Raw genomic sequence first — 25,783 nt, 5'->3', positions numbered from 1 at the left:
AACTCCACTTTCCAGTGACCCATGTACAACTTCCCTGGCTTGGGAGATCATGGTGCTCAGCCCCTCCCACCACTGGCAGGAGCTGCAGACCGGGCCTTACCTGATCTGAGGGTATGGGGCGCCTTCCACGGTGCAGGTGATCTGTGCATCCTCCCCCTCCACAAAGGGTGTGGCCCGGACCTTGTTCACAAATCGTGGGGGCACTGTGGGCGCGGAGGCAGACAAGGGTAGGAAAGACAGGAAGATGTCTGTGATGGAGCTAAGGGAGCACTTGGGTGGAGACTGGGATAGCTTTACTTCCCACGGTGACTTTCTTCTGGGAGTCTCAGGGAGACCCCCCACGTCACCCTGCCTGCTCCACACCCTCAGGCTCACCCCACACACTAGCCCCACCACAACCTATATTCTGGACCTGTGGACTGTATCCATCACACTAGACAGCTCCCTCTGCTCACCTTGTACTAGAATCTTCCCCAAGGTGCTGGCGTTGCCAGCAGCACTGGCGGCAAAACACATGTACTGGCCAGAGTCTATGCCAGTCAGGTTGTCCAAGATGAGGGTACAGGAGCCGTCAGGGTCTTCAATGAGGATGTGGTGCGGGTCCACCTCAACTGGCTTCCCATCTGGAAAGCAGGGGCAGGCTTTCATGGAATAAGGCCCAAAAGGCTGATGCCTGGGAGTAATCTCTCTCTCTCTCTCTCTCTCTCTCTCTCTCTCTCTCTCTCTCTCTCTCTCTCTCTCTCTCTCTGTCTGTCTCTCTCTCCCCCTCCCTCCCTCTCTCTCCCTCTCTCCCTTCCTCCTTTCCTCCCTCTCTGCCCCTGCCCCTCCCCATCCCTCCCTCCCCCCTCTCCCTCTCTCAGTGTCTCTCCGTAAGGGCCTTGACTCAGATCTCTGTCTCTGTCCAACTTCAACATTCTAGAAACAGAGACTGAATGGGCCTAGAATTGTAAAAGACACTCAATAAACCCAGCTGGCTTCTTGGTCACTCCACTTCCTATGACTGCCCCCTCTCCAGGGATCCTACGTGGTGACAATGTCCAGCATACTTGATATGAACTTCCTCCCCTCAGTCTCCGCTACCCTGAAAAAGCCTAGAGCCTGCATGAGCCGTTGTTCCCTAATGCCCTTCTCCTCCTCCTGCATCTGACCCTGTCCTACAGCAAGACAAGCATGCAGGGTTTCCAATCCCAGCAGACCTCAGTACCAGAGGGCCCCTGCTCCCAGGCTATAAACCCTCGTGCCTTTCCTCTCACAGTTAAAGTTCGGGGTTCCTCAGCCATGAGCAGCCAGAACTCCCCGCCCTCCCACTCTGGGAAAATGTGTGTCCAGCAGAGCAACCCAGCTCATCCTAAAGGCAGGATGTTTCTATGTATGAACACATGAGACACCTATCTTATAAGAGAAGGTGTGGCTTCACGGGAAAAGATCCAAAGGCTAAAATCTCCCATAAGCTATCATATGAACACCCATGTCAACATAGCAGGCAAGCATGCTTCTTTCCTGGGAGAGTGGTGGCCAGGGACAGGTATTTGCCATAGAGACTCCACAGCCCTTAAAAACTAGTAAAACTAAACAGATTCGCATATTCCAGTGGCCCTGGCTGTGTCTCCCTGGACCCAGAGGGACTGGAATCCATCGTATAGAGAATATGGGGACCCGGAGAGAGAGTGTCAGCAGGTGCCACATCTCAGCCCCACCCAGTCTGACAGTGGGAGGCACCCTTTGGGTGGCCAAGGCCTTGCCTTCTACCTCTGGATGCCCAGTATGTTTGTGGCTCTCTCCACTGTGGACATGCCATACTCAGATGGGACAGACTCCACCTAGAAAGGTGGCAGCTAAGGAAGTTAACTGCTGCCCGGCCCAGCCTCCGTGTCCCTTCCCAGAATGGCTGACAGAGACAACAGGGAACCCAGGAGAGGAAAGAGGCCAAGGATGCATGGAGGTCAAGTCACACTCAGTGGCCTTGTATGGTGGCAGGGAGCTAGCTCAGTCAATATCCATGTAGCCCCCAATCGATGTGAACATCCTCGGCGAGACTAGCAGTCGCTGATGGCTGTGTTAGGGACACCAGATGTGGCTCCTCATTTGCCTTGGATAATAACAGCTAAAGTCCCCTTGAGTTCCTGAGACAAGGTCTGTAATATACATCCATTGGTGCTTTTAAGTCCGGATGCAGCACTCCGACCTTCAAGGTCCTTTGGCAGTCCATTTCTGCTGAATCAGTGTTCTTCTGATTGGTAACCTAGAAGCATCTGTCTCAAATACCTGGGCTTGAGCTGCGCTCTACCAGCAGACCTGGCTGAGAGACCCAAGATTCAGGGTTCTGTCCCCAGCATGGAGCTTCCAGAACCACACCGGCATTCCCAATAACCGATCTTTGTCCTTCTGGTGCTCTGACCTCCACAGGGGAACCAATGCCTTTCGGGACTCTTGGCCCCTGAAAATGGTGGGTGCCCCCACTGTGTCTTCTCCATGGTCCCAGCCACTGAAGTTTGGCCTGAGAGATTCCCAAAGGGCTATAGCTTGCAGTGGGCCTTCTAGACTGCCCTCCCATGGGGAAGGTCCCTTTGAGCACTGCTATGGTTTCAGGGTGGGTCCCTTGAAGGTTCCTGTGGTGAGAGCTCGGTCTCCAGCATGGATGATACGGAGAGGCTAGAACTTTTACGTGGAGGGCTCTAGGTGAAGTGAACCAGGCCACCGGTGACAGTGCCTTGAGAAGGGATTGCTTCTGGTTTCTAGGAGCAACTCAGTTTTTCAACAGTTATTCAGAGAGCAAGCTCAGCCCGAGTCCCTCTTGCTTCCTGTCTACCATGGTTGTTTCCTCCATCTGACACGTATTCCTACCCTGATGTGCACTGCCACATGCCAGCCGACAGGAGCCTTACCAGGTGACACTATACTTTTTTAGGACTTTCAGCCCCCAACCCCTGATATGAAAAGAAATCTCTTTACTTTGTAAAGAATACAGACTCTGGTACTTTCTCACAGCCACAGAAAAGGAAAGCTCTAACATTAGCAGGCGTGTGCACGGCCCTGGGCAAACTTTAAGCTGCTGAGACTCATCCCTCTGCCAACTGAAGTGTCTGGCATGGGAGGCACGGCCGCTAGACACATCACTTTCAAAAATCAACTCTTCGCATGTTGTGGGGCTCTGATGGGAGCCAGACATTGAGTTCAGTGATGTCCTATGTCCACTCTATGATGAGCCAGTTTGGACTCCATGGCAGGTATGGTGAGCAGTGCCCATGCAGCCACACTCACCAAACGGAAAGAGCTCACTTCCCAGCTTCATATGAACAAACAGCTCCCCTCCCAGAACAGGGTGCTCGCTCTGCCCTCCTCCTTCTACCCCAATGCCAAACTGCAGTGCCCCCCTGACGGTCTGGACCCATGAGTCATTCATTGTCCAGATAAGAAGAAAGCCGGCAGCACCCAGAGCTGGGCAGAGGTGCCATTCTCTACTTGGTGGGCGGAGATCAAAGCTATTCTTACAGCTCAGTCTCACTCCACTCTGCTTAGCGAAGGCTGTTGCTTTGCCACGTAAACAACTGGAGAGGCACGCTAACGGAGATGCCCTTTGGGGCCACAAAGATGGACGTCTGATACATTGAGGACACCTCACCAGACTACCAGGACTCTTGTATGGAGCCACCACAACACCACGTCACTGTGCCCCACCCACAGCTGCACAGACACAAAACTATGCTACACGGTAGACAGAAAGCTATTGAGAGATGGTCTCAAGTCTACAGAGAACATGGATGCGTTGCATGGGGTACCCACACCTCTACCCTGGCAGATGATCCCATGAGACCTGCCATTCATCTTAACATACTGCTTCTGGTCAATGCATGTGGCCTTGTGGCCAACATGAGCCACGTTGCCACATGGTGCCACATGGTGTCACATGACCCTCTTGCCATCTTGATGACCATTCACAACATCCACTTGAGGCCCTGACTGCCTCTTAATCTCCTCTGGCACATGCAACTTTAACATTTCTGAGTCACTGAAAGTGACTCTCCCCACCCCCAGCTCGCCTCAACAAAGACTGCCTCTTCTCCAGGTTCCTTAGTGGGATAATAACCAGGAAGAAAAGACAGAGCTGTGGCCACAGGGCTCCAGCTCCCTGGTAACAACCCAGCCAAGAGAGATGGGGCACCAGGGGTTCAAACCCACCTAAGGCCTTGTTGTTATGAAAAGGTGTTTGTCACTAAATATCAAGAAAACAAAACAGGCCAATTAAAAACTTGGCTGTGGAGGATGGAAAGGCGGCTCAGAGGTTTCGAGAGAGGACCGGAGTTCAGCTCCTAGCACAAAGGATGAGAGTTTGGTTCCCAGAAGCCACATCAAGTGGTTCACGAACGCCTATAACTCAAGCTCCATGGGGTCTACCGCCCTCTTCTGGCCTCCATGGACATGCTGACCCATGTGGCATGCACATAGATAAGAATAAATCTTCAAAAAGAAAAGGTGTTTTTCTTCCTACATCTGACTTCTGGATGTATGGAAGGCGTGGCTAGGTAAAGGGACAGGTTCTGTGCAGCTAGAGAGAGAAGACTGTGAAAAATCCCTTCACCCCCGGGAGCAGTGGTCACAAGTGAATCTTTCCTGGAGCCTTGCTCTACAGCAGTGGTTCTCAATCGTCCTAATTTTTCTGACCCCTTAATACAGCTCCTCATGCTGTGGTGACCCCTCAACCATAAAGTTATTTTCATTGCTACTTCAAAACTGTAATTGCTACTGTTATGAGTCATAGTGTAAATATACGGATAGGCAGGATATCTGAGATGTGACTCCAAAGGGGGTCGCGACCCACAGGTTGAGAACCACTGGTGTGAAGCGATGACACCCAGGGCAGCGATGACACCCAGGTTACCACCAAGAGCTGGACACGTGTTCCTCTACTCTTGCCGCCCAATGAGAACTAGACATGATGCAGGATGCTCCTGCCTGCTGCATCACAGGAGCCAAAGTGGCTTTGGGACTTATGTCTATGTATGCCTGCATTTCAATATTGTGTCATGTCTATAAACCTATACATTTGCAGTGTTTATGTATGTGTGCATGTGTAGTTGTGTGGAGCATGTATCTGTACATGTATATTAGTAGGCCTCTATGCCTGTGTCTGTAGTGTATTTGTATGTATGAGTATTGTCTTTGAATATACCTATGTAGTCTACATATGCATATATATGCATATGTATGTATCTGTACACAAGCTAGTGTGTATCCGTACAAGTATGTGTATTTAGTGTATACTTGTGTGTTGCGTTCATGCATGTGGCATGTTTCAGTATGCACCGGTGCAATGTCCATGTTATATACGTGTGTCATGCGCATACAAGTATGTGCAAGGTATGATCTGTGATGGGGTCTTCCACAGGTAAGTGGGTGGGCACAGAGGCACATTTTCAGTCTCAGGACTGGTCACTGTCAAGATGGCCATCTGCCCTCATCCTTGTGAGGGTCCCTCTCTCTCTCTCAAGCTGCTCACTGTTCCTCATCTCCTCAGACTCTGGAAGTTAGAGAACCCGCCAATGCCAACGACGAGTTCATGGTACGAGCTCTAGGCCACACAGACACCTCACATCAATAGTGCCTGTGGTGGGCACTCTGGACTCTGGCAGTGTCAATGTGACTTCAGACTGAGGTTGGCCATGTGAGAAGTCAGGCACGGCCACTGACCCAGACCCGGTTAGTTCCACGAACTGGAAGGCTCGGATGGTCTTCCTTGCTCTGTTCCTCTCTGTATCACACACTGATGCTGGAGACAAGGATGCTGACCACATGACTCCACTGGGAGGGATACATGAAAGAATACACATGAGGACCCATGGGCTCGGTCCAGCTGCCTTCAGTCTGGCCCCTTCTCTTGCAGTAAAAGACAACCCTGAATGGAACAGCCCTGTTGAACTCCAGTGAGCCCATGGAGTGGGTAAATTGGAAATGAGGGACTCTGGGGATTCTCACAGTTGGCAGCAGAATTGTGGGTGCTCTTGGAGAGCTCTGAAATTGGCATCAGAGAAGCATAGTCGGTGGCAGGAATAAAGGGTTTAGGGACCCAACTTGCAGGTGGTGTCAGTGTTGAGATCAGTTGGAAACTCTGACCTTTGCAGCTCCGCCCATCACAGCTGGGTGAGGCATGTGCACCTGCACCGTTAATCCCAGCACTGTCTGAAGCCCCCTTCATCCTCACAGCTCTACTTCCTCATATGACGTGTGCTGTGACATGTGACATGTTGACCAGAGCTGCTTCTCGGTGTCATGCTTTTGTTTTACTCAGGACCTCATGTCTGCCTTTCACTCATGCAGACGTTTTCAGACCTATCATCTCAGAGGGCTGTCCTGATTCTTGTCACTTTCCCATGACACTAGTCCTCTGGGTAGCCACAACACTATCTGGCTTTAGGTTTATTTATTTGTCCATCACCTGTTCTCCTACCCAACATCATCATCCTCTTCTTGACCAGGTCCTCCTGTCTCCTGCCTCTCAGGCCTCATGTAACATTGGCCAGACCCCATACTCTGCTGAGATGCATCCCTGCTGCAGAGCCAGCATCCCACAGTAAGGCTGGAAACCCTCATCCCTGAGGCCTACCTTTGTACCAGCTAACAATAGGCTTAGGTGTCCCAGTCACTCGGCATGCCAGCTTGACCGTTTCACCCAGCTCAGCTGTGCAGTCAGCTAGTTCTTCTTCAAAATCAGGGGGACCTGCGGGTACCCAAGGGGACCCCCCAATGTTATGTGTGTAGCAGGTCAGGCCTATAGTCTTAATAGCATATACCCTGGCAGGTTACCCCATCAAATACCCCATCTGGGGTCCCAGAATCAAAAGTGAATGAGGTAAGTTGGATGCTCAGTGGGAAGGGATGGGGACCATGGTAAAAACAAATGAGGAGTTCCGGGAGAGTCCTCAGTAGGTAAAGCACTTGCTATACAAGCACGAGACCTGAGTTTGAATCTCCATCACCCGCATGAGGTCATAGCCTTGTGTGCCTGCATCCCTAGCATTGTAGAGACAGAGACAGGCAGGTATCTGGAGCTCACTGGCCAGCCAGCCTCCCCCCAAAAACATAAGCTCCAGATTCCGTGAGAAAGTCTGTCTCAAAGAAATAAGGCACAGAGTGGGTGATTGAGTAGAACACCTGTGAGGTCCTCCTCTGGCTCCAGCATATGTAAACAGGCCCACATACCAACACACACATGTCTACATACATGTGCACACACATGAATGCACTACCAAAAGTTAATCAATTACTTTAAAACATATATATATATAGTTTGGGCGATTCTGTTCTGGCTGGTCCAGGGCACAAGTTTCCCCCACTTCTTGCAGAATATAGATGGATGTTCTGAGATGGGGTCTCTATGTGGGATCTTCCCTACCATGCCCCCAAAGTGTCCTCTCCCTGGTCAGGGATAACCTGATATGCTGCTGGATTTCACTGTGAGGATGCAAATATTATACCCCACCCAGAGCTGACAGAGGAGAGACTGGAGCCCTCTGCCCCCCTCAAAGCAACTCACCCCCTCACACCCAGTAGGCAAGGGCCAAGGTGGTGCCATCCAACTACCTGAGACTCAGGGTCCCAACAGCCCAGCTGGACAACTAAGGTAAAGGGGTCAGGTCCCCAGCCTGTGTTCACCACTGTGACCCACTAAAGAATACTCACGCCATACAGGCTGGGCCAGACGCTGCTGGATGCCACAGATCTCTTTCACCCATGAGTTTTTGATGATGACTGTCCGCGCCTGGAGCAGGTACTTGCGCACAGAATCCTCGCGCTCATGCCACACCTCAAAGGCGCGGTCATCCCCTTCTACCTGGTCATTCAGGTCGATGCTGCTCAGCTGTGGGGAGAGTGGGACCACCCTCAGATGATGCGGGACCCAGGAGGGATGCACTTAGGCTACCCTGGAACAGCCCCGAGAGGCAGACAGGCCTCCCAGCCACGCTGCGCATCCCCTTGTCCTCGGCGGCCCCTCCACACACAGACCTTCATCATGTTCCGGAACACGTAGCTGAAGGTGTCGGTCCGAGAGTCTCTCCGGGGCTTGCAGATGACCAGGTGGTTTCGGAAGAGGAAGACATGCCGGTTGTGGCCCTTCCAAGGCATCCGAGCCCCTGGAGCTCCTTCCCACACTATGAAGTGGCCCTGGAGGTGTGAAACGGGGCTCTGGTTGGCCGCGCCTCCCCCGTGGATGCAGCCCCACTGACAGCCACGTATCCAGCTCCCCACCAGCGTCATGCAATGGTCTACAATCTCCCACGTCCAAAAGCCACACATAGCGCCCTCCTCCCCTCCAGGTACCCCGCAGCCCCACCTGGCGGATAGGTTCTCCCAGAGCCTCCAGGGTTCCTGGGTAGTTCTCCATGAGAGACACATGCAGCTTGTTCTCAGCACGCTGAGGCAGGGCAGACACCACGGCGTAGGCTTGCTCCAGCAGTGCGCAGTTCTGCCGGTTGCGGGCCTTGTTGCGGATTAGCTCCTGGGGTGAAAGGCAAGAGTCATGGACCCAGCGTGCTCTGAACCCCGGGGAATCCCCTCTCCCCCAACAGGTGCAGCCTGTGGAGGGGAGGCTGGAGTATGTCACCTTCAGCAAGCCCTGGTATTTCTGCACCCGCTCCACTGGCTGCTCCAGGTAGTGCTGAAGAGGAGGTGGAAGTGGCCGTGTGGGGTCCTTTGCCGACAGGGTCTCTTCTGCATATTTCTGTAGGAACCATAAAACTGGTTTTGTGCATGGATGCATAGTCTCTTTGTGGCTAGGGTCACTTTGATCTGGAGGCTAGGCTCCAGGGGTGTCACAGCCCCAACAACCCTGAACCACCCAGTCATGGCTATGCCCCCTGAGAGCTACAGGATGACACCAAAGGTGTTGACGCACACAAGCCTGTAGCAAGTGAGACTGGGTCACCATCTCACTGGTGGTGGCAAAGGCCTTGGGCAGCTTATGTAACAACTGAGGAATACGGAGATGTGGGTACCCGTATTGCTTTTCCCAGGCAAGTAGGCGGTGGGGGTATGCAGTGATGTGGGTTGAGGAAGATGGACCTAGGCTGGCCACGTAGACCAGTGGAGCTACAACTTAGACAGCAATTTGGACAAGAACTGGGGCCTGGGAGGGGCAAGCAGGGTGGGTGGGCTTGGCGGGCAGGAGGCACCTTGTAGAACTCCTGGACTGGGGTGCTGACAACCACTGACTCAGCCTGCACTCGGCCCACCAGGAACTCAAGGTGTTTCTCAAAGGCCTCCTGGTTCTTGAGAAAGCACATGGCCACGTCGTCATCGGTGTCACAGCACTGCAGCTCCTTCAAGAAGCTGCCACAAAGGGGACAGTGTCAGCACCTCCCTCCATCAACCAGCTCCAGAAATGTCCCTCTAGAGGAAGGCCAGGATCCTAATCAGGGCCTGAGCCCTGTGGGGCAGAGTATATTGAGTCACGTGTGCCAGAAGTGCACGGCTGTGTGCCCATCTGTCCAGGCACGAGTACGGACATATATTATATGTGCGTGTGTACAAGAGCATTCATATGTGGGTACATACATAGGCAGGTTTTCTAAACACATACATGCATATACACACAAACATGCTCATATGTGAACATATACATGTGCAGACATCGTATATGCGCAATACAGTGTGCACATTTGTGGTGTACACTCACCTTGGTGTGTACATGTACATGCCCAGGTATAGTTGTATGCCTATGTGACAGCACATGTATAGAAACCTGCATATGTGTGCACATGTTGGTAATGTATGTTGTGAGGTATACACAAGTACAGGGTGTGAAATGTTAGTATATCCATGAGCAGACACATAAGTACAAGTGTGTGCATGTGTGTGCAAGTGTACACACACACATCAAGCACATAGGCATGCACAGTGTGGGAGCTATACATCTACACATGTATGCACGTGCATATGTATGCCTGCACGTGAAATTCTACATGCCTTTGGGCTGTGCACACACTAGTCAGAGGCAGGCATGCTGCAGGCTTTACCCTCCATAACCCAGATAAACAGTAAGGGAAGTCCTGCCTTGTGACACACTAGCACAGCCTATCCTCTTTCTCAGTTCCTGCCCACCCTCCATGGGGCCTAGCCTGCTGTGTGCCCATACCCACGTGTGAGTGCACGCGGCCCCACCCTCCTACCCGCTGTGGAAATGGCTGATGTCCTGCACGTTACGAAAGATGACTTTCTTCTGGCTGGCCACAGCTGTGGGTACCCGGGGAGATCGGTCCAGGTGTTTCATGTGGTGGCTCTCCAAGAACTGCAGCTCACCCACAAACGCCTGCTCTGAACTCAGCAACTCCTGGATGACAGAGCTGGCAGAAGAAGCCATTAGACTCAGTGGCTCCAGCGCCCACAGGTTCCTGCCCCCTCCAAGGCCCTGGGAACAGCATCGTGACAGGACTCACAGCCCCCATTCCCTCAACTTCTAAATTCAGGCACTTCTTGCTACCTGAAGCCCACGGTCAACTCTCAGAGAAGGGATGAAGGGCACCTGAGAGGAAGCAGTCTCCACTTGACTGCCCTCCCACCAGAGGAGTAATGTGGCATAGCCCATGAGAGGACACCGCAGGAATCAGCGTCAGACTGGTGCCCGCTCTGTTCTCTACCCTTCCCTGCTACAGAAGAGGCGTTCACAGGCCCCCATAACAGCAGCAAGCCAGAACTCCATTTGGACCCTGAAAGAGGGCACACACCAGGCCTCCATGAGCTGTGAGCCAGCCAGGGAAAGCTCTACGAGAAACTCACCTCAGCCTTGTCTTGTACTCATCCTCAGACACAGCCTCCCCAGGAAACTCAGGGGCCTCGGTGGGCCCCCACTCAGGAGACAGCTGGCGAGAAACAGGCATCTGTGAGAGGCAGTCTGAGCTCTGGCTCTGCCCCTGAGGGCTCCTATCCTCCAAATGGGGACAACAAATGCCAGAGTCCTCTAGGCTGGTGACCCTGAAGCCTCTCTCCCCTGAGTTCCCCCAGCCAAGTACCTTGAGCCTCTTGTCCAGGTAGGCAGGCGACACCCAGCCCTGCCTGGAAGGGCTGGATTTGGTGGGCTTGGTGCGCACAAGCCAACGCAAGGGATGGGCTGAATCGAGGACCTCCACATACTGGCCTTCTCTCAGAATGATGGCATCCTGCTCAGCCCCCAAGGGCAGATAGTCAGCTGTGACCACATAGATGTCAAAGATCTGATTGGGTAAGGGAGAGGAAATGAGTTGCCAGGCATAGAGTCGCCAGCCAGGCCTGTCAGGAACCCCAGCAGCCACCAGAGAAGGTGAGAAGCTTCCCAAAACCCTGGGGAAGATGTTGACTTGGGAGACCCAAAAAGGTATCATCCAAGCCCCTGGCCACAGGACAGGAACCTTGGGAGATGTTTAGTACATGTATTGGTTCCCAGTCCCACACAAATGGCGGGGGTATTTTCTCTTGGTTTCCCCATTAAGGAAAACACCCCAGCCTCGGGGCCTCTAGTTGGGACTACTTGTATACTATTTGTTCACATCTCATCCCCTGCCACCTGGAATCTAACAGGGGCCCTGCTACACCATAGGGAGAGGGAGGGAGGGAAAGAGGAGGAAAGGAAGAAGGATGGGTGAAAAGGAGGCCGGAGAAGGACCAGGAATTCCGGGGGAATAGACCTGGTCCCAGTGTGTCCTGGGAACAGAAGGCATGCACTGCTTCCCTCAAGCTGGGAGCTCACCTCCAGACGGCCGGTAGTGAACTCACTTCCGGACACCTCCCTGAGATTCTCCCAGTACCTCTTTATCTGTATATCTTCTCTCCGGGAGCCCCCTCCACATTATGCTCCCCCAAAGGTCCTCCCTCGCCTACCTCACCACGGGAGTCCCCATCTTCCGACTCTGAAGAGGACTCCTGAACACTGGAAGAAGGGCGTGACCGGCCATGCCGAGGAGAAGCAGATGGCGTCTTGGACTCCTCATCGCTGTCACCTCCAGGCACCTGGAGCTTGGCTGGATGGGCACAAGGGTCATGATGCCCCACCCCACCTCACCGCACCCCCGACCTCCAGACGGTTTCCAGTTCTCAGAGGCAGGAGAGCCTCTGTCCTTGCTCACCGGCATTCGGCCCCACCCCCACCCCCCTTGGGACACGCACTAGCACCTCACCCTGAGAGATCTTGGCCGACACCATCTCAGTGATCTGCGAGGTGAGTTTCTGCAGGAACTCTTCTGTGCCCACCTCAGCGAGAGACAGGTGCCCATGGGCCTCCTCAGCCACCAGGGACTCCCCTGGGGTGACGACAAAAGTGACCCTCAATGAACCATCCTCCTTGAGTTGTCTTCTGAGTATCCCCTACACTGCAGGCCCATTTTTTGGCCCTGAGGGATGCCAGGCACGTGAGGCCAGGCTTCCTAATTGTGCTGAGGTCTGACAAGGAGAGCGACCTCTAGGGCAGGGGTGGCGAGGCTGGTTGTGTGAAGTCACAGAAGGTTGGCTGTGGTCCAAGCCAAGATGTAGCCAATGGGGCCAAGAACGTGAGAAAGCATTTCTGGACACAGGTCGAGTAAGGATCAACAAGGCACCCACTGGGCAGTCAAAGGACAACAGACAACCAGGGAGTGGACAGGACAGCCAGGATCCGGGCTCTGATTAGGGAGCAGCAGGCACAGCTGAACAGCAGGTAGCTTGTGGACAGTAGACACCCTGGCAGCAGGTGGCCAGCATGGCCACAGGTAAAAAAGAGAATAAAGCTGCATAGGGGTCAGACCTCAGTTACCAGGCTGTGGAAGACCTGGGGTATGGCACATGTCACCTCTGCTCCTGATGCCTGGCTTGCCAGCCTCTACAGCCCACTGAGTGTGAGCTCAGCCATCTAGGCTAGGCTTCCCTTGGGGATCCCACAGGCTCCCGGATCCACTGAGGTCATAAATGGCTCTGGCTCCAACCGAACCACAGCCCACAGGAGTGTGGAGACCCCTGACCCAGAACCGTTACCAGGCAGCTTCCTTTTCACACAGCCTGGCTCAAGAGGGGTAGCGAGTGGGGGGGTTAGGGGTGGGGTGGGGGGGAGGGCTCAGGGTGCAGGGCGTGCCCACCCTGCCTGTACCTTTCTTTTGCCCAACAAGATCAGCAAAACCTGCAGATTCCGACATCTGGGCTGAAATAGCTTGGCTTGTCCTGTGGAGACAGGTGCATTCTGAGAGGCCTGAGGTAGGAGCTTCCAGCCCTGGGCAGAGGCTCCTGACAGGAGGAGGGTCTGAAGGCAATGGCCTAGGACACTGGTCATCATCTTCACTCCAGAAGGATCCTGAGAAGCCTTCATTCTACACTGGAGAAACTATGGCGAGGAAGGGGAAGGGGAGGCCCCACGCACACAGGCTGTGCACGCCACAGCTGGTCTATACTGCAGGGCAGGGTGGTCTCCACCAGCAGCAGATTTGTCCTGTTCCCAGCTCCCAGGCCTATTCTGTGATCTCAGCCCTGGGGCCTTTGGATAGCCTCTACTCACCCTTGCAGGAAGGAAGAAATGAGAGCCTCTTTCACTCTCTCCTGCTCTTCCTCTTTGGCCACTGTTAAGAGAGTGAGAGCCATCAGCCTGAGCCCTGAAGCTTTAAATAATTAATTATTAATATATAATTAGGGGCCCCCGCAGTGTGGTGGTTATCACATCTGCCTTATAAGCAGAAGGTCCTCGGTTCAAACTACAGCGTAGCTGGGGAACACGCTATTGGGCCCTCCAAAAAAATTATTAATATATAATTAATAATTATATCTATTAATTGAGGCACTTGAGCTCCCCCAGGAACCTGGACCCTAGTCCCTGAGCTCTGAGCACACCAAGAACATGAGTCTCCCCTCAAAGTGCCAGCCAGCCCACAGGAGATTGAGCAAAGCTCTGAAACAGAGGGCTCAGTTCACCCTGGAGCCTCCTATACAGATCAGACATGAGTGCTGGACCCTGGAGACTCTGAAACCCCACACCAAACTCCCCTGTATCTGAGACCTGACATGCTCTAGAGGTGTCCTGATGCTGGCGGAGAAGGAAAGGTGGGAGAGAAATCCGGTCTCATGACCCCTCCACCCCCCCAAGAAGCCTCTGAGTCTGTGCACTGTGCATCTCTGGTGCCCCTCCCCATACACATGCTCTCGCCTACCCCCTGACCCTTCACTCACAGCCGGAGATGTGCAGGCTGGCAGAGCAGAGCGCCTGGCCAGCAGCATTGGTGGCGATGCATGTGTAGGTGCCCTGGTGCTGTCGGCCCACGTCCAGCAGGACCAGGCTGTGCTGCTTGGAAGAGCTGGCCATGGTGTAGCCAGGGGTTTCAGGGCCGATCCACAACACCCCCTTCTCTGCCTCCTCCTTGAGCCAATGCACGGTGGGGGCCGGGTGTCCTGAGGGACAGAGGGCAGAGAGTCCATCCCCGACACCAGGAGCCGGGCCCTCCCCAAAGACAGAAGAGCATTGCGGGTAGCTGTCATCTTCCTCACGACAGTCTCCTCACCTTCCACCTTCACTGAAAAGGTGATGCTGGAGCCCTTCTTCACTTTCTTGGGCGTGAACTTCTCTAGGATCCGAGGTGGCACCAGCTGCTCGTGCACATCTGGAATGACACAGCCAGCCCCTAGGGATCCCCTCATGATCCCCTGAAACCTATGCCCACTGGCCATCCACATTTCTGTGGCAGTCAGGCCCAGGTCCACCCACTCTGGCTTGCTGCCCTCTTGTGCCCATCTGGGGCCATCTCACCTGATGCTGGCTTCTCTTCCGGTTCGCTGGCACCTGAAAACGCAGAGCACATCAGACTCTCAGCACTCAAAGGTGCTCTGACCTCTAGCCTCTAACCTCATACATGCCTCATACATACATTCCTATGGCAAAGATACCTAAACCTCTTGACACTTCAGCCAGCGATCTGTGGAACTCACCACTCAGCATGGGGGGTGGCTGCAGGCCACGTGGCCCTGCTACCCATCCTTGCTATCCATAGCCTCCCCAGACCTGTAGCCTTGATCTACAACCGAATGCGTGGGCATGTGCACAAGCCAGTGGCTTAGGAGCTGCATGGCAGAAGAGGCTACAGGAAGCACTGGGTCCCTCATAGCAAGGCAGGTTTGCTTCAAGTTTGGAATTCAATTTCCATGTTCAGGAAGCAGAAGCCTCAAGGCCGCCATGGTCACCCGTTCCCTGCGGGGCTGACTTCTGGCCACTTGAGTCTCTTGCTCACTGGAGCAATGACTGCAGAGCCCTGGTCCCTGGTCAGATGGGGCTTTGCAGCTCAGCGCTCTGCTTAGTCCTTCAGGGCACCCACCTCGCACCAGCAGCCGGGCCGATGAATAGGCAGCACCCACAGCGTTGCTGATGTAGGCTGCATACTGGCCACTGTCCTCCCGGGTGACTGAGACAATCTCCAGGGTGTGCAGGGTCTTTTTGTCAGTCATGCGGATGTGGGCAGATGTCGTCAGAGGCTGGCCATCTTTGAACCAGTACAGTTTGGGGGCTGGATATCCTGGGGACACAAAGGCAAGTGGTCAGCCCCTAGGCCATCTCCCAGTGATGACAGCAGACCCAAAACAAAGGCACCTCAGAGACCAAAGGGTCAGGCACACACATGCCCACCCAAACACTGCTGACTGAGGCCCCCCCTCCCAACTATGGCTGGTAGGGCTTGGCCTCCGCTCAGTGTGAGGGTGCCACTTCCTCACCAGCTCCTCACCTTTCACCTTGAGCTGGAACTTGGCCAGGCGTGTGCCAGGGGCCACTTGGAGGTCTTTCAGCTCCTCCACCACCTGGGGAAGCTGCCCCTCATCTGACTCGGTTCCCTCTTGCTCCCGGCTAACAGGAAGGACAAACAAAGGGGATGCCCATAAAGCAACAAGTAAGAAGGTTCAAGGCAGGAGGGCCACCGGTATGGCGTCAAACATGGAGGGTTGCTGGCCTTTCCTGAACTCAGGGACAGAGGAGACAGAGCCACCAGGACCTGGTGGAAGTCTCCAAGATTTGGCTTGTCAATCCAAACGTCCTAGCCCCTCCCCCAGACAGCAGGGTTGCCTCTTCAGAGGCCCTGGGAGAGTCAGTCACTGGGCTTTCCCATCTCTGAGAGACCCCACCTGGACAGGTATCCCTGGGCGCTGAAGTACGATGAGGTCTCAGTCGCGTCTGCAGCAGTGTCATAGTCTGTGCTGGTCACTGGGGGAAAGAAGGGTGACTCTTGGACAGGGTCTAAAACACATGTGCACCAGCACCACCTTATAAGGCTCTAACCGTGTGGCCTTGAGGAGGTGCTACCTGCACCCAGCATGGAGAAAGGCAGCAGCTTCATGTACCTGCCCTGCCCTAGCCCATGACTGGGCCCACACTTCCAGCCTATAACTAACTGCAAATATCTTTGGCCCAATGAACTATGGCTGCGGCACAATTTGCAATCTTCCTGAATCACAATAGCATGGGCAGAACCTTCTGGCTCCATCTTACAGTCCCATGAAGGGTTAAAGAGATACCCACCTCAAACCCAACAGCTGGGGACTTTCTGGCCAGGACATAGTAAGAGGGACTAGATGTCTCTACTGGTATGCTGTTACACATGGAGTGCTCAAAGTCCACAAATACACACGTTAAAATGTTAATCTTGGGCTCAGCAGGTAAAGGTGCTTGCCACCAAGCCTAGAGACCTGAGTTCAATCCCTGGGACCCAACTGGTTGAAGGGGAAAACTGACTCTTACATGCTGTCCTCTGAACAACACCATACAAGTGCCATGGCACAAACTCTCTGTCTCTCTGTCTCTGTCTCTGTCTCTCCCTCTCTCTCCCTCCCTCCCTCTCTGTCTCTCTCTCTCTCTCTCTGTCTCTCTCTCTGTCTCTCTCTCTCTGTCTCTCTCTCTGTCTCTCTCTCTCTCTCTCTCTCTCTCTCTCTCTCTCTCTCTCTCTCTCTCACACACACACACACACACACACACACACACACACACACACACAAAATGTTGAAAAAAATAATTAGGAGGTAAGGTCTTTGGTAGGTGATCAGACCACACCCAGACCACCCTAGAGACACCCAGCTCTGACCAGCACTCACGTTCCACACGAAGCTCAGCCTTGGTGGAAGAGACGCCCATGCTGTTCTCTGCCAGGCACCGGTAGACACCCATGTCAGCCGGCACCACAGCTGTGATGATGAGCTGGTGACCACCCTGCTGGTCCTCGTTGATCATGTAGTGGTCATCCTCCTCCAGCAACTTGCCATCCTTGAACCAGCGTACACTGGGCACAGGCTGGCCTGTTACCACACAGTCGAAGCTCATGGGGTATCCGTCCTGCACTTCTTGGTTCTGCAGCTCGGTCAGGAACACTGGGGCTGGCACAGGCAGGTAGAGGATGCAGAGAGTCAGCTCTGGGGTGCCCTTCATACCCAGATACCAGGTACATGCAGGTAGCCACCGGGGGGTGGGGGGGTGGGAGAGGGGTGCTGTGAAAGAGCAGCCTTTCCTATAAGGGATTTCCCTGACTCCACAGCTGGACACCCTGAGTGTCTTTCCCTTCCTCATTCTCTAAGAATTCTCTCTTGGTTCTCAACTACCATGAGGCAAAGAAGTGGAGAAGTGGAAAAGTTGGGAAGAGAAGGATGTGCAGGCTGGAAGTTTAATGCTGCCTTAAACGCCGGGTGCCTCAATTTGGAGAGAAGTCTTAAGACACAGCACTGAGGGTCATTCATTATCACCTCCTCAGGGCCCGGGAGAGGCACACGTGTGCACTGAAGTTGTCTTACTTTCAGTATCTGACGTGGAAACTACCAAAAGGAATGGATCTCCACATTAACAGTTAGTGAAAGAGAGAACTGAAGTTTAAATCCAACCATTTGACCTCAAAAGCCAGGGTTTTGCCAACTCCCATAGGCTGGGGACAAGCGGCCAATGCTCCCTTCTGGTTCTGCGTCAGTCAGCCTTCATCTTCTTCTCTACCCTACCTCAGGCCACACACCCCCAATCCAGGCGCCTGCAGCCCACGGACTCACTCACCAGCGTCTGAAGTCTGCAGTCCAGGTGCCTTCACCAGCGGCACCGCAGGGGTAGCAGTGGGGGCCACCTTGCCAATGCGCATCTCCACTCCCCGGGGTCCCTGCTCCCCCAGGCTGATCTCCACCCCGATGCCCATGGTGGCAAACATGTCACGGAAGCAGGTGACTGCCCGGCGGGCCTCTGTAAGTGACTCAAAACGGATGCACACAAAGTTTTCGTCCTCTCGGTATGTTTGCCAGTCTGCAGGCTCCTCTGGCTCCGCTGGGCCTTCATCCGCGCTGAGGAAGAGTTCCTCCTCTGAAAGCTCTGCTGGGCTCTTGGTGCGGAAGAGGCGGTGCAGGCGTCGCGCTGCCCGGCGGAAGGCATCGTCCAGCTCGCCCCCGGAGGAGCTCTCAGCCTCACTCTCTGTCCCACTGACCACCACACAGGCACTGTGGCTCACACGGCCAAACTTGCTGCTCACCTGACAGGTGTAACGGCCAGTGTCACTGGGGCCCAGGCCAGTGACCAGCAGTGAGCAGGTACCATCCTTGAGCTGGTCTATGTGGTAGTGCCGCCCGTCTGTTAACTCTATGCCATCTTTCAGCCAGCAAGCCCGCATATCAGCCTTGGTGGACACCACACACTCCAGCCGCAGCACATCCCCAACCTGGGCTTCCGTGTCCCCAAATGTTCTCGAGAACACAGGCCCTTCCTGCTGTTTCATCTCCTTCCGCACTTTGTAGCCTTTAAAGGCAGCCTGGATCTTCACAGCTGCCTTGTCGAGGGATGGATCATTCAAGTCTGCCGCGCTCAAGTCTCCCGGTGGTGGGCACACAGGCACTGCTCCCTCTTGCTGCTTTTGTGGCATCACGGATGTGGCCACCTGGGCCCCATGCTGTGGACACGGAATGTGAGGTCAGAGCAAGACAGAAAAATGAGGACCATGAACACTCCAGGCCCAGCACCACTCCAGCATGCCACCTGTCTCCAGCTTAGTGGCTGCCCAAGTGCTTGCTAGAGCCTTGCTACTACATCTCCCCAAAGCAAGTGCTCTTCCTAGAGGTCCCAGATAGGGACCCACAGCATTGTGGGGAGCATCAGAAAAGCCAGGCTCATCTATCTCTTCAGGAAAATGTTGTAACTGTTTAGTAGGTGAGTGGGTGGGCATCTGGAAAAAGCAAAATGCAAGAGCAAATAGGCAGGCAGGCGGTTGTATGGTTGAACGGGTTGGGGAGGATGGATGATGATGGACGGATGGAGGGGTAGTTGGGTAGATGGGTGAGTACCCGAGTCAGCAGAGAAATAAGTGAACAGGTGAGAAAATATAATAACTAGTAAATGAATAGTGAATAGGGGATCATGAATAAAGGTATGAGTGAAGGGAGGAACAAGTAAATGTTGGAGGTGTAGATGATGGATGGATGGATGGATGGATGGATGATGGATGGATGGATGGATGATGGATGGATGGATGGATGGATGATGGATGGATGGATGGATGGATGATGGATGGATGGATGGATGGATGGATGACTGGCCAGATGGATGGATGGATGGATGACTGGGTAAACAGGCGGGATGATAAATGGGTAAGCTGAGAAATAAATACATGAGGTACAGACAGTAGACTAGTGGACAGATGGATGGAGACAGGTTACTGGATAAGTGACCCAACAGCTCAATGGATGCAGGAGTGATGGACAGACGGGTGGATGGACTGCAGATGATGGGCACGGGCCAGAGGATGGACAGAGGAATAGAATGTTTAGATGAGTGGATAGATTCATATACAAATGGAATGATAGAGAGCAGATAGTAAGTAGATGGACAGATGGACAGACGCAAGAATAGGTGGAGGAATAACATTCATAGATGAAATGATGGATGTGTGCAGTTGGAAGATTAAGCAATGTGGGTATTGAGATAGATGGATGGATGGATGGATGGATGGATAAGTTATAGGATTAAAGGTAGGCACAGAAATGGGTGGTGGAGATAGAACTCCCTGCACTCTCCTTGCTGGCCAACTAGGAGGCTCACCTTGCTGGCCAGAGGTGAGATCCCAGGACCCCCGGCCTTCTTGAGGTAGCTAATTAGGGAAGGGGTGCCAGCCCGGGACTCATCGTCAGAGCTGGTGTGTGAGAGGTCAGCCTCCCCTGTGCGTGCTAGCTCGTCAGCTGTCGAGTAGCCCTCAGAGAGGTCAGGAGCTGTCTCTTCCGCTTCCTGCCGGAGATGCTGCACACGGCTGTCTTCCTCAGGCAGCTCACTGATGGAGTCCAGCGTGGGCTCCCGACTCATGCGGCGCTTCCGGGCAAGGGCCTCCCAGAGCAGATGCAGGTCACCCTCCTGGGCTGCCTCAGGAGGCAGGCTGGGCTGCGTGGGGACCTCATCCTCAGAGCCTGAGGTCATGACCACTGAGGAGGGCAACAGAGCAATCAGTGGGTGAGGTCTGACAGAGCTGCAGCCCCAAGCCAGCCTTGGCTGCCAGATGGCGTACAACCTGGCTGTGGTCCTCTGGATCTCTGCTTGTACCAGGCACCTTTATCTGTTCTGAGATGCCCCAAGCCTCAGATCCCCAACACTCATCTTTGCTCCCTTTCAGTCTGCCTCGTGCAAGGGGACCACACTAATTCTACCAGGACAGAAAACAGCTCAGAAAAAAAAAAATGTATTTCCACCTGGTCAGCACTGCTGATACAGGAACCCAGGTTCACAGGGACACTACAGAGGGAGGATATGCTTACACTGGGGCAGGCTCAGAAGGCAGGAGGAGGGGGGCCTCAGGGCAGCATGTGGCCCAGAGTGCAGCAGGTGGAGGAGGGGCACAGAACACAGAGGGGCTCTGGGCAGGAGAGCTGAGCTAAGGGATGGACTCAGCACAACTGGGTGAGCACAGGCATTGGGGGGCAAGAAACTCTTGGTGTGGGTAGGACCTCAGGCACAGGGGAGCAGGAGAGGACTAAGAGCAAGGCGGAAGGGGTCAAAGTGGGAGCATGCTAAGAGTGCAGAGGGGGTTTCTTGGGGTGATGCTCAGAATAGATGTGGGTCACAGTGCGGACAGTGTGCAGTGTGTGTGAATGCCTTGGATGGCAGCATACACTGAGGAGGGCACGTTAGAGGTACTGCCGAAGAGGCTTCAGAACTCTTTCGGGCAGGGGTCCCAGGACTTAGAAATCTGCCACCAAGCCTACTTGGGGGCAGGAGGCTGGCCTACAGCACAGTTCAGTCACATGAGACCTGTCTCGTTTCTCTGCACATCACATGGACTCTCAGCCGTGTCTCCAGAGCACATGAAGAAGAAAGGCCAAGCCAACCGTTCCCCACTCCCAGAGCACCCAACTCCAGAGCCCAGACGCACCTTTAAAAGTGGTAGCCACCGAGGAGGGCGGGCCCCGGGTGGGACCACAACGGTACTCCCCTTGGTCTTCCATCCTAAAGCCTTTGATCACCAGCATCTGCCGCTGACCCCGAGAGATGACCTCAAAGCGCCCACTGGGCTCGATGCGCTCTGTTCCCTTGTGCCAGACAACCTCGCCAGCATCAGCTGCCACTTCCAACTCCAGGCACACATCCTCGCCAACCACTGCCTGCCGTGTCTCTGGGGCTGAGGCTGGGGCTGAGGCTGGGGCTGGGGCTGGGGCTGGGGCTGGGGCTGGGGCCGGGGCCGGAGATGGGGTTGGGGCTGGGCCTGGGATTGGGGTTGGGGTTGGGACCGGAACTGAGGCTGGGGCCGAGGCTGGGGCTGGGGGCTGGGCCACTTTACGTTCCGTTGGCTCTGCTGAAGAAGTGTCCACAGAGGATAGGCCACATCAGCCAGCGTCACTGTCCCACCCTATAGGGCCCCCTCCTCCAACTTGCACAGAGGGGCACTCTCTTGGACTGAGAGCAGTAACTCACCTATCGTCACCATCTGAGGCAGATGTACAGGCTCCCCTGTACCTGCTGGACCCACAGCTGCCACTCGGAAGCGGTAGGTCTCCCCAGGGACCAGGCCATCCACCACACACTCTGGCCCGGGTACCAACTCATGGCACAACTGCCACTGTCCTGTGGATGCCTCCTTCATCTCCACACGATAACCACATAGTCCACCGCCGCCATCGCTCATGGGAGCCACCCAGGATAGGGTCACAGAATGGCCACTACGGCCCACCACCTCAGCATCTTCAGGAGGGTCAGGGAGGGCTGCACGGAAGATGGCAGATTAGCACACCCACTAGGACCTGATGTGCTTCCAGCAGTTTTTGGGGTCCACTACTAGACATGCCATACACTTTGGGGTGGATTTCCTTGTGAGTCCTATAGGACCCTCAACCCAGTGGCAACAGACTGTTTGGGGGAGCAAGGCATGCTGCTGAAGCCTCCGTAGGCTGGCGTTTGTGCATTTTGGTACCCATCACCAAGGGCAGCCACTGGGAGTGGAGCGGCTCATTCCTCTTGGCCCTTCCCCCAAGAGCTGAGCTTAGATCTGCACTAGACAAAGAGGAAGAGAACACAGAAAGTCTCAAGGAACTCTGGCCTCAGGGAGCACTCAGGGATGAGTATGGGTATCTCTAGCCAGTTATCCTTATAGGCCTGCAGCGGGAGCTCCTAGAGACACTATCCTCAGGCTCATAGCATCTAATGGAACTGCACAGAATCTAGCTCTGGACAGTCACCATCTGAGTCAAAGTTGGGTGGAGGTGGGAGGCGGGGAGGTGGGGTTTGGGTGTGCCCCAGACCCAAACTGTAGGGAAGGGATCTCTGCCAACCACTCACCCAACACAGAGAGCCGTGCAGAGGCCACGGCATCACGCGCTGCAAATGTGACCTCTCCTGTGTGTTGGGGCTGGGTGTTGTTCAGCGTCAGGGCATGGTGGCTGCCGTCTGCGGTGACTGTCCAGTCAGCATCATCAGGTTGGATGGCAGCTCCGTTGATGTACCAAGTAGCCTCACCCACAGGCACGGCCTCGCTTAGTGCGCAAGAGAAGCAGGCCTGCGTACCAGCTTTCACAGAGACATCTCGTGGGGGCTCTAGGACTTCCAAGCGCCAACCTGTGGGGAGCAGAATGGAAGAATATTTACAAAGTGGGGTGAGGCTCCGGAAGAGGAATGTAAGGCCCCTGGCCCTTACAACACCCTCATCCCCCAATCTAATTCGAGTTGGAGCTGTCTCACACTGACAATTAACCTGATTCTCCTAGACTAGGAAAGTCTCATGTTGGGAAGTAAGGCCAACAACCCTCACTTGCAGTCTGTGCGCGCACACACGTCCCCGCTCGCACTGCTCTGGGAGCTACCAGGGCCTCTAACGGGAAAGTCCTCCAAGATGTCCGGAAGGTTCCATCGGGAAGATGTCTTGGAGACTTCCCTTTGCCCCCCCCCCATTTCCTTTCCCATTCCCCAGCCCAATGTCTCTAAATCCCTACAGACCAAGGAGGTCCAGCCACCTAAGGGGAAGAGTCTGGAGACACCCACCAACTCTCCCAGCCAGGTAGAGCCTTTGTTGGAAGGGTAGAGACACCACCCTTCCCACTGATGTCCCCACCCCTGAAGAGTGGCAGTTGCCAGCTATTAGTAGAATCTCACTCTGAAAATGACTCTCCCACACGTGGCTCTCAGCTCAGCTCCCCCCCCCCCCGCAACCCACCACCACCACCTCCCCATCCATCCATCCATCCTCCTGAGTTCCACTGAGCTAGCCGCACAGTTTGGGAGGTGGGAGGAACTCAAACCCAACACTCTTCCCTTCCTGCACAGCCTTTGATAGAGGGTTGTCGGAGGACACCTTCTCGTGTGACCCCCTTCACTACCACCTCTGCTCGCAGTTCAGCCTCCTATGGGAGAATCTCATCCCAGCGACCCAGCCACACCCTCCCTGGGCTTGGCACCTCTCACGGTGAGGAATGCAGATGTGACCACATCCCCTGCCAGGAAGGTCACTCGGCAGCTGTCCTGTGGCTTCAGGTTTTTGAGCAGCAGCAGGTGCCGCAGTCCGTTCTCAAAGTAGACCACCTCCACGTTTTCTGAGGTGTGCACAGGCTCATCGTCTAGCAGCCAGGAGTGGGCAGCCACCTCAGGCTGGGACAGCAGGCACTCAAACAGAGCTTCACCGCCTTCCAGTGCATCCACATTCTCCAGGCCACGCACCACTGTGTTCTTGGCTGCAGAGGGAGCAGGGTTCAGCAGTATTGCATCTCCAGTAATCCTTCACTTCTGTCTCTTACAGAACCCCTAAAACTATGGACCCCAGCGGCCACCATGGAGGGTGGCACTCACCTGCTCAACCCATCACCCTCTCCACATTAGCACTGGGCTCCAGATAGCTGAGCGGCATCCTGTGCCTCACAGATGAGAAACCTCATAGGTGCTCACAGATCCGAACCTCCCAAGCCCAGACTCTAGCCCGCTGTGTCCTTCCCCACAACGGTGCCTCCAGCCTCAAGTTGTGGGCCACACCCTTTCCCCCAGTCCCCAAACCAGCATTTCTGGACCTGTCCCCTCACACCGAGGATACTTTCCTAAATTTGTATCCACTGGAGGCCTCCCAAATCCATACCCGTCCTGTCTCCCCTCTTGCCAGCTATATTGGCCACTTTCTCATGAAAGCCACAAGCTCACAACACTGTACCTAACCTAGATATATGTCTGTGCCATCACCCATATAGATATCCCCAGTGTATAGGTCGCCTGTGTTGCAAGGCTGGCGGCCATCGCTCGCCTGCCTTTCTACCATGATTATACCAGGCCGGCCTGCCAGGTGGCCTCACCTTGCACTTGGAGCAATGCCACAACTCGAGTGCCTGCGGCCTCACAAGAATAGATGCCGCTGTCACAAGGCAGGGCTGGCCTGAGGATCAGCCTGGCTACGGTCCAGTCCTGCTCTATGATGACACGGTGCCCATCTGCGCACACCTCCCGCTCGTTCATCTTCCACACGGCCTGCACGGGCCTCGAGTACTGGCAGAGGAGCTCAGCTGAGCCACCCTCCTCCACCACCAGGTCCTGCATGGCACTCACCACCTCCACTGTGGGATCTGTCGGCCAACATGCCAGACATGTATCAGCCCCTGGGACAGTGCCACCAAGGCCCACCCACCTTTCTGCTGTCCGTGTTAGTGGCTTCAGCAGCTGCAAGCGTGGCGCTTTGGTGGGCAACGGCTTAGCAACAGGGGCCTGGCATGTGGCCAGGAAGGGAGACCCATCATGGCTGCCCAAGAGTCCTATGTACCAGACATGCCTTATCCCGGCCACGGTAGATGACAATGTCAGGCCGCCTGTCCAGGCTGTGCCCCTCTTGCCCAAAGTGAACACACAGGTCCCATCTTAAACACACCTGGATCATAGATCCTGGCAGTCTGAAGCTGTGGCCCATCTTGCCTCCCTCCAAGAGTGGAGGGATGCTTGCTGATACCCTTGGGTCCCATCCCCCGCCCCCACGCCCCATTGAAATACTACTCAACCAATAGCTGTTCATCCTGCATCTGGGTCTATGAGAGCTGACAGGAGACCTTAGGCAAAGGCACTGGACGGAGGATTAGAAATGAGATGTTTGGAGTCCCCAGAAGCCTGCTGCCCTCCCCGTCCAGCTAACTCGTCCCAAGAAGGGAACCCACAGGGCGAGAAGCAGGTGTGCACAGGGGCAAACCGGAACCAGAAGCAGTGGTTTCCCCATCAGGAGCCCAGCCTTTCCGGCTGGGATGTCTAGCCAGTAGGATGGTAGACAAGTGTCAGTTCGTGCAAGTCCCACACAGCACATGTGCAGGCCGGTTTCCAATGCGGAAGTTCACAGAGACTAAAGTTCCCACTCAGGACATGAGTGGGAGCCCACCC

General features: G+C 54.7%; 1 protein-coding gene across 1 annotated transcript in view; it reads right to left on the bottom strand.

Moving 5' to 3' along the window:
• The window catches only part of OBSCN (obscurin, cytoskeletal calmodulin and titin-interacting RhoGEF), a 119,480-nt gene that overhangs the window by 8,362 nt on the left and 85,335 nt on the right, over positions 1 to 25,783 (bottom strand). The window contains exons 64-92 of the mRNA XM_084760935.1: positions 24,721 to 24,987; positions 23,842 to 24,114; positions 22,730 to 23,005; positions 21,869 to 22,156; positions 21,330 to 21,749; positions 20,012 to 20,385; positions 17,990 to 18,866; positions 17,050 to 17,328; positions 16,087 to 16,165; positions 15,693 to 15,811; positions 15,288 to 15,485; positions 14,726 to 14,758; positions 14,481 to 14,579; positions 14,152 to 14,370; positions 13,487 to 13,547; positions 13,085 to 13,155; positions 12,144 to 12,266; positions 11,848 to 11,987; positions 11,004 to 11,204; positions 10,771 to 10,853; positions 10,164 to 10,337; positions 9,168 to 9,324; positions 8,600 to 8,716; positions 8,330 to 8,494; positions 8,002 to 8,160; positions 7,678 to 7,855; positions 6,602 to 6,715; positions 456 to 623; positions 101 to 203 (exon numbers count right to left, since the gene is read on the bottom strand). Coding sequence (XP_084617061.1) covers positions 101 to 203; positions 456 to 623; positions 6,602 to 6,715; positions 7,678 to 7,855; positions 8,002 to 8,160; positions 8,330 to 8,494; positions 8,600 to 8,716; positions 9,168 to 9,324; positions 10,164 to 10,337; positions 10,771 to 10,853; positions 11,004 to 11,204; positions 11,848 to 11,987; positions 12,144 to 12,266; positions 13,085 to 13,155; positions 13,487 to 13,547; positions 14,152 to 14,370; positions 14,481 to 14,579; positions 14,726 to 14,758; positions 15,288 to 15,485; positions 15,693 to 15,811; positions 16,087 to 16,165; positions 17,050 to 17,328; positions 17,990 to 18,866; positions 20,012 to 20,385; positions 21,330 to 21,749; positions 21,869 to 22,156; positions 22,730 to 23,005; positions 23,842 to 24,114; positions 24,721 to 24,987 — 5,815 coding nt within the window. The remainder of the gene's footprint in view (positions 1 to 100; positions 204 to 455; positions 624 to 6,601; positions 6,716 to 7,677; positions 7,856 to 8,001; positions 8,161 to 8,329; positions 8,495 to 8,599; positions 8,717 to 9,167; positions 9,325 to 10,163; positions 10,338 to 10,770; positions 10,854 to 11,003; positions 11,205 to 11,847; positions 11,988 to 12,143; positions 12,267 to 13,084; positions 13,156 to 13,486; positions 13,548 to 14,151; positions 14,371 to 14,480; positions 14,580 to 14,725; positions 14,759 to 15,287; positions 15,486 to 15,692; positions 15,812 to 16,086; positions 16,166 to 17,049; positions 17,329 to 17,989; positions 18,867 to 20,011; positions 20,386 to 21,329; positions 21,750 to 21,868; positions 22,157 to 22,729; positions 23,006 to 23,841; positions 24,115 to 24,720; positions 24,988 to 25,783) is intronic.

This window comes from Acomys minous, assembly GCF_964271855.1.
Source record: "Acomys minous genome assembly, chromosome: 16".
Lineage (NCBI taxonomy): Eukaryota > Metazoa > Chordata > Mammalia > Rodentia > Muridae > Acomys > Acomys minous.
Note: the sequence above shows the minus strand (reverse complement) of the source record. Positions and strands in the feature narration are given on the sequence as shown.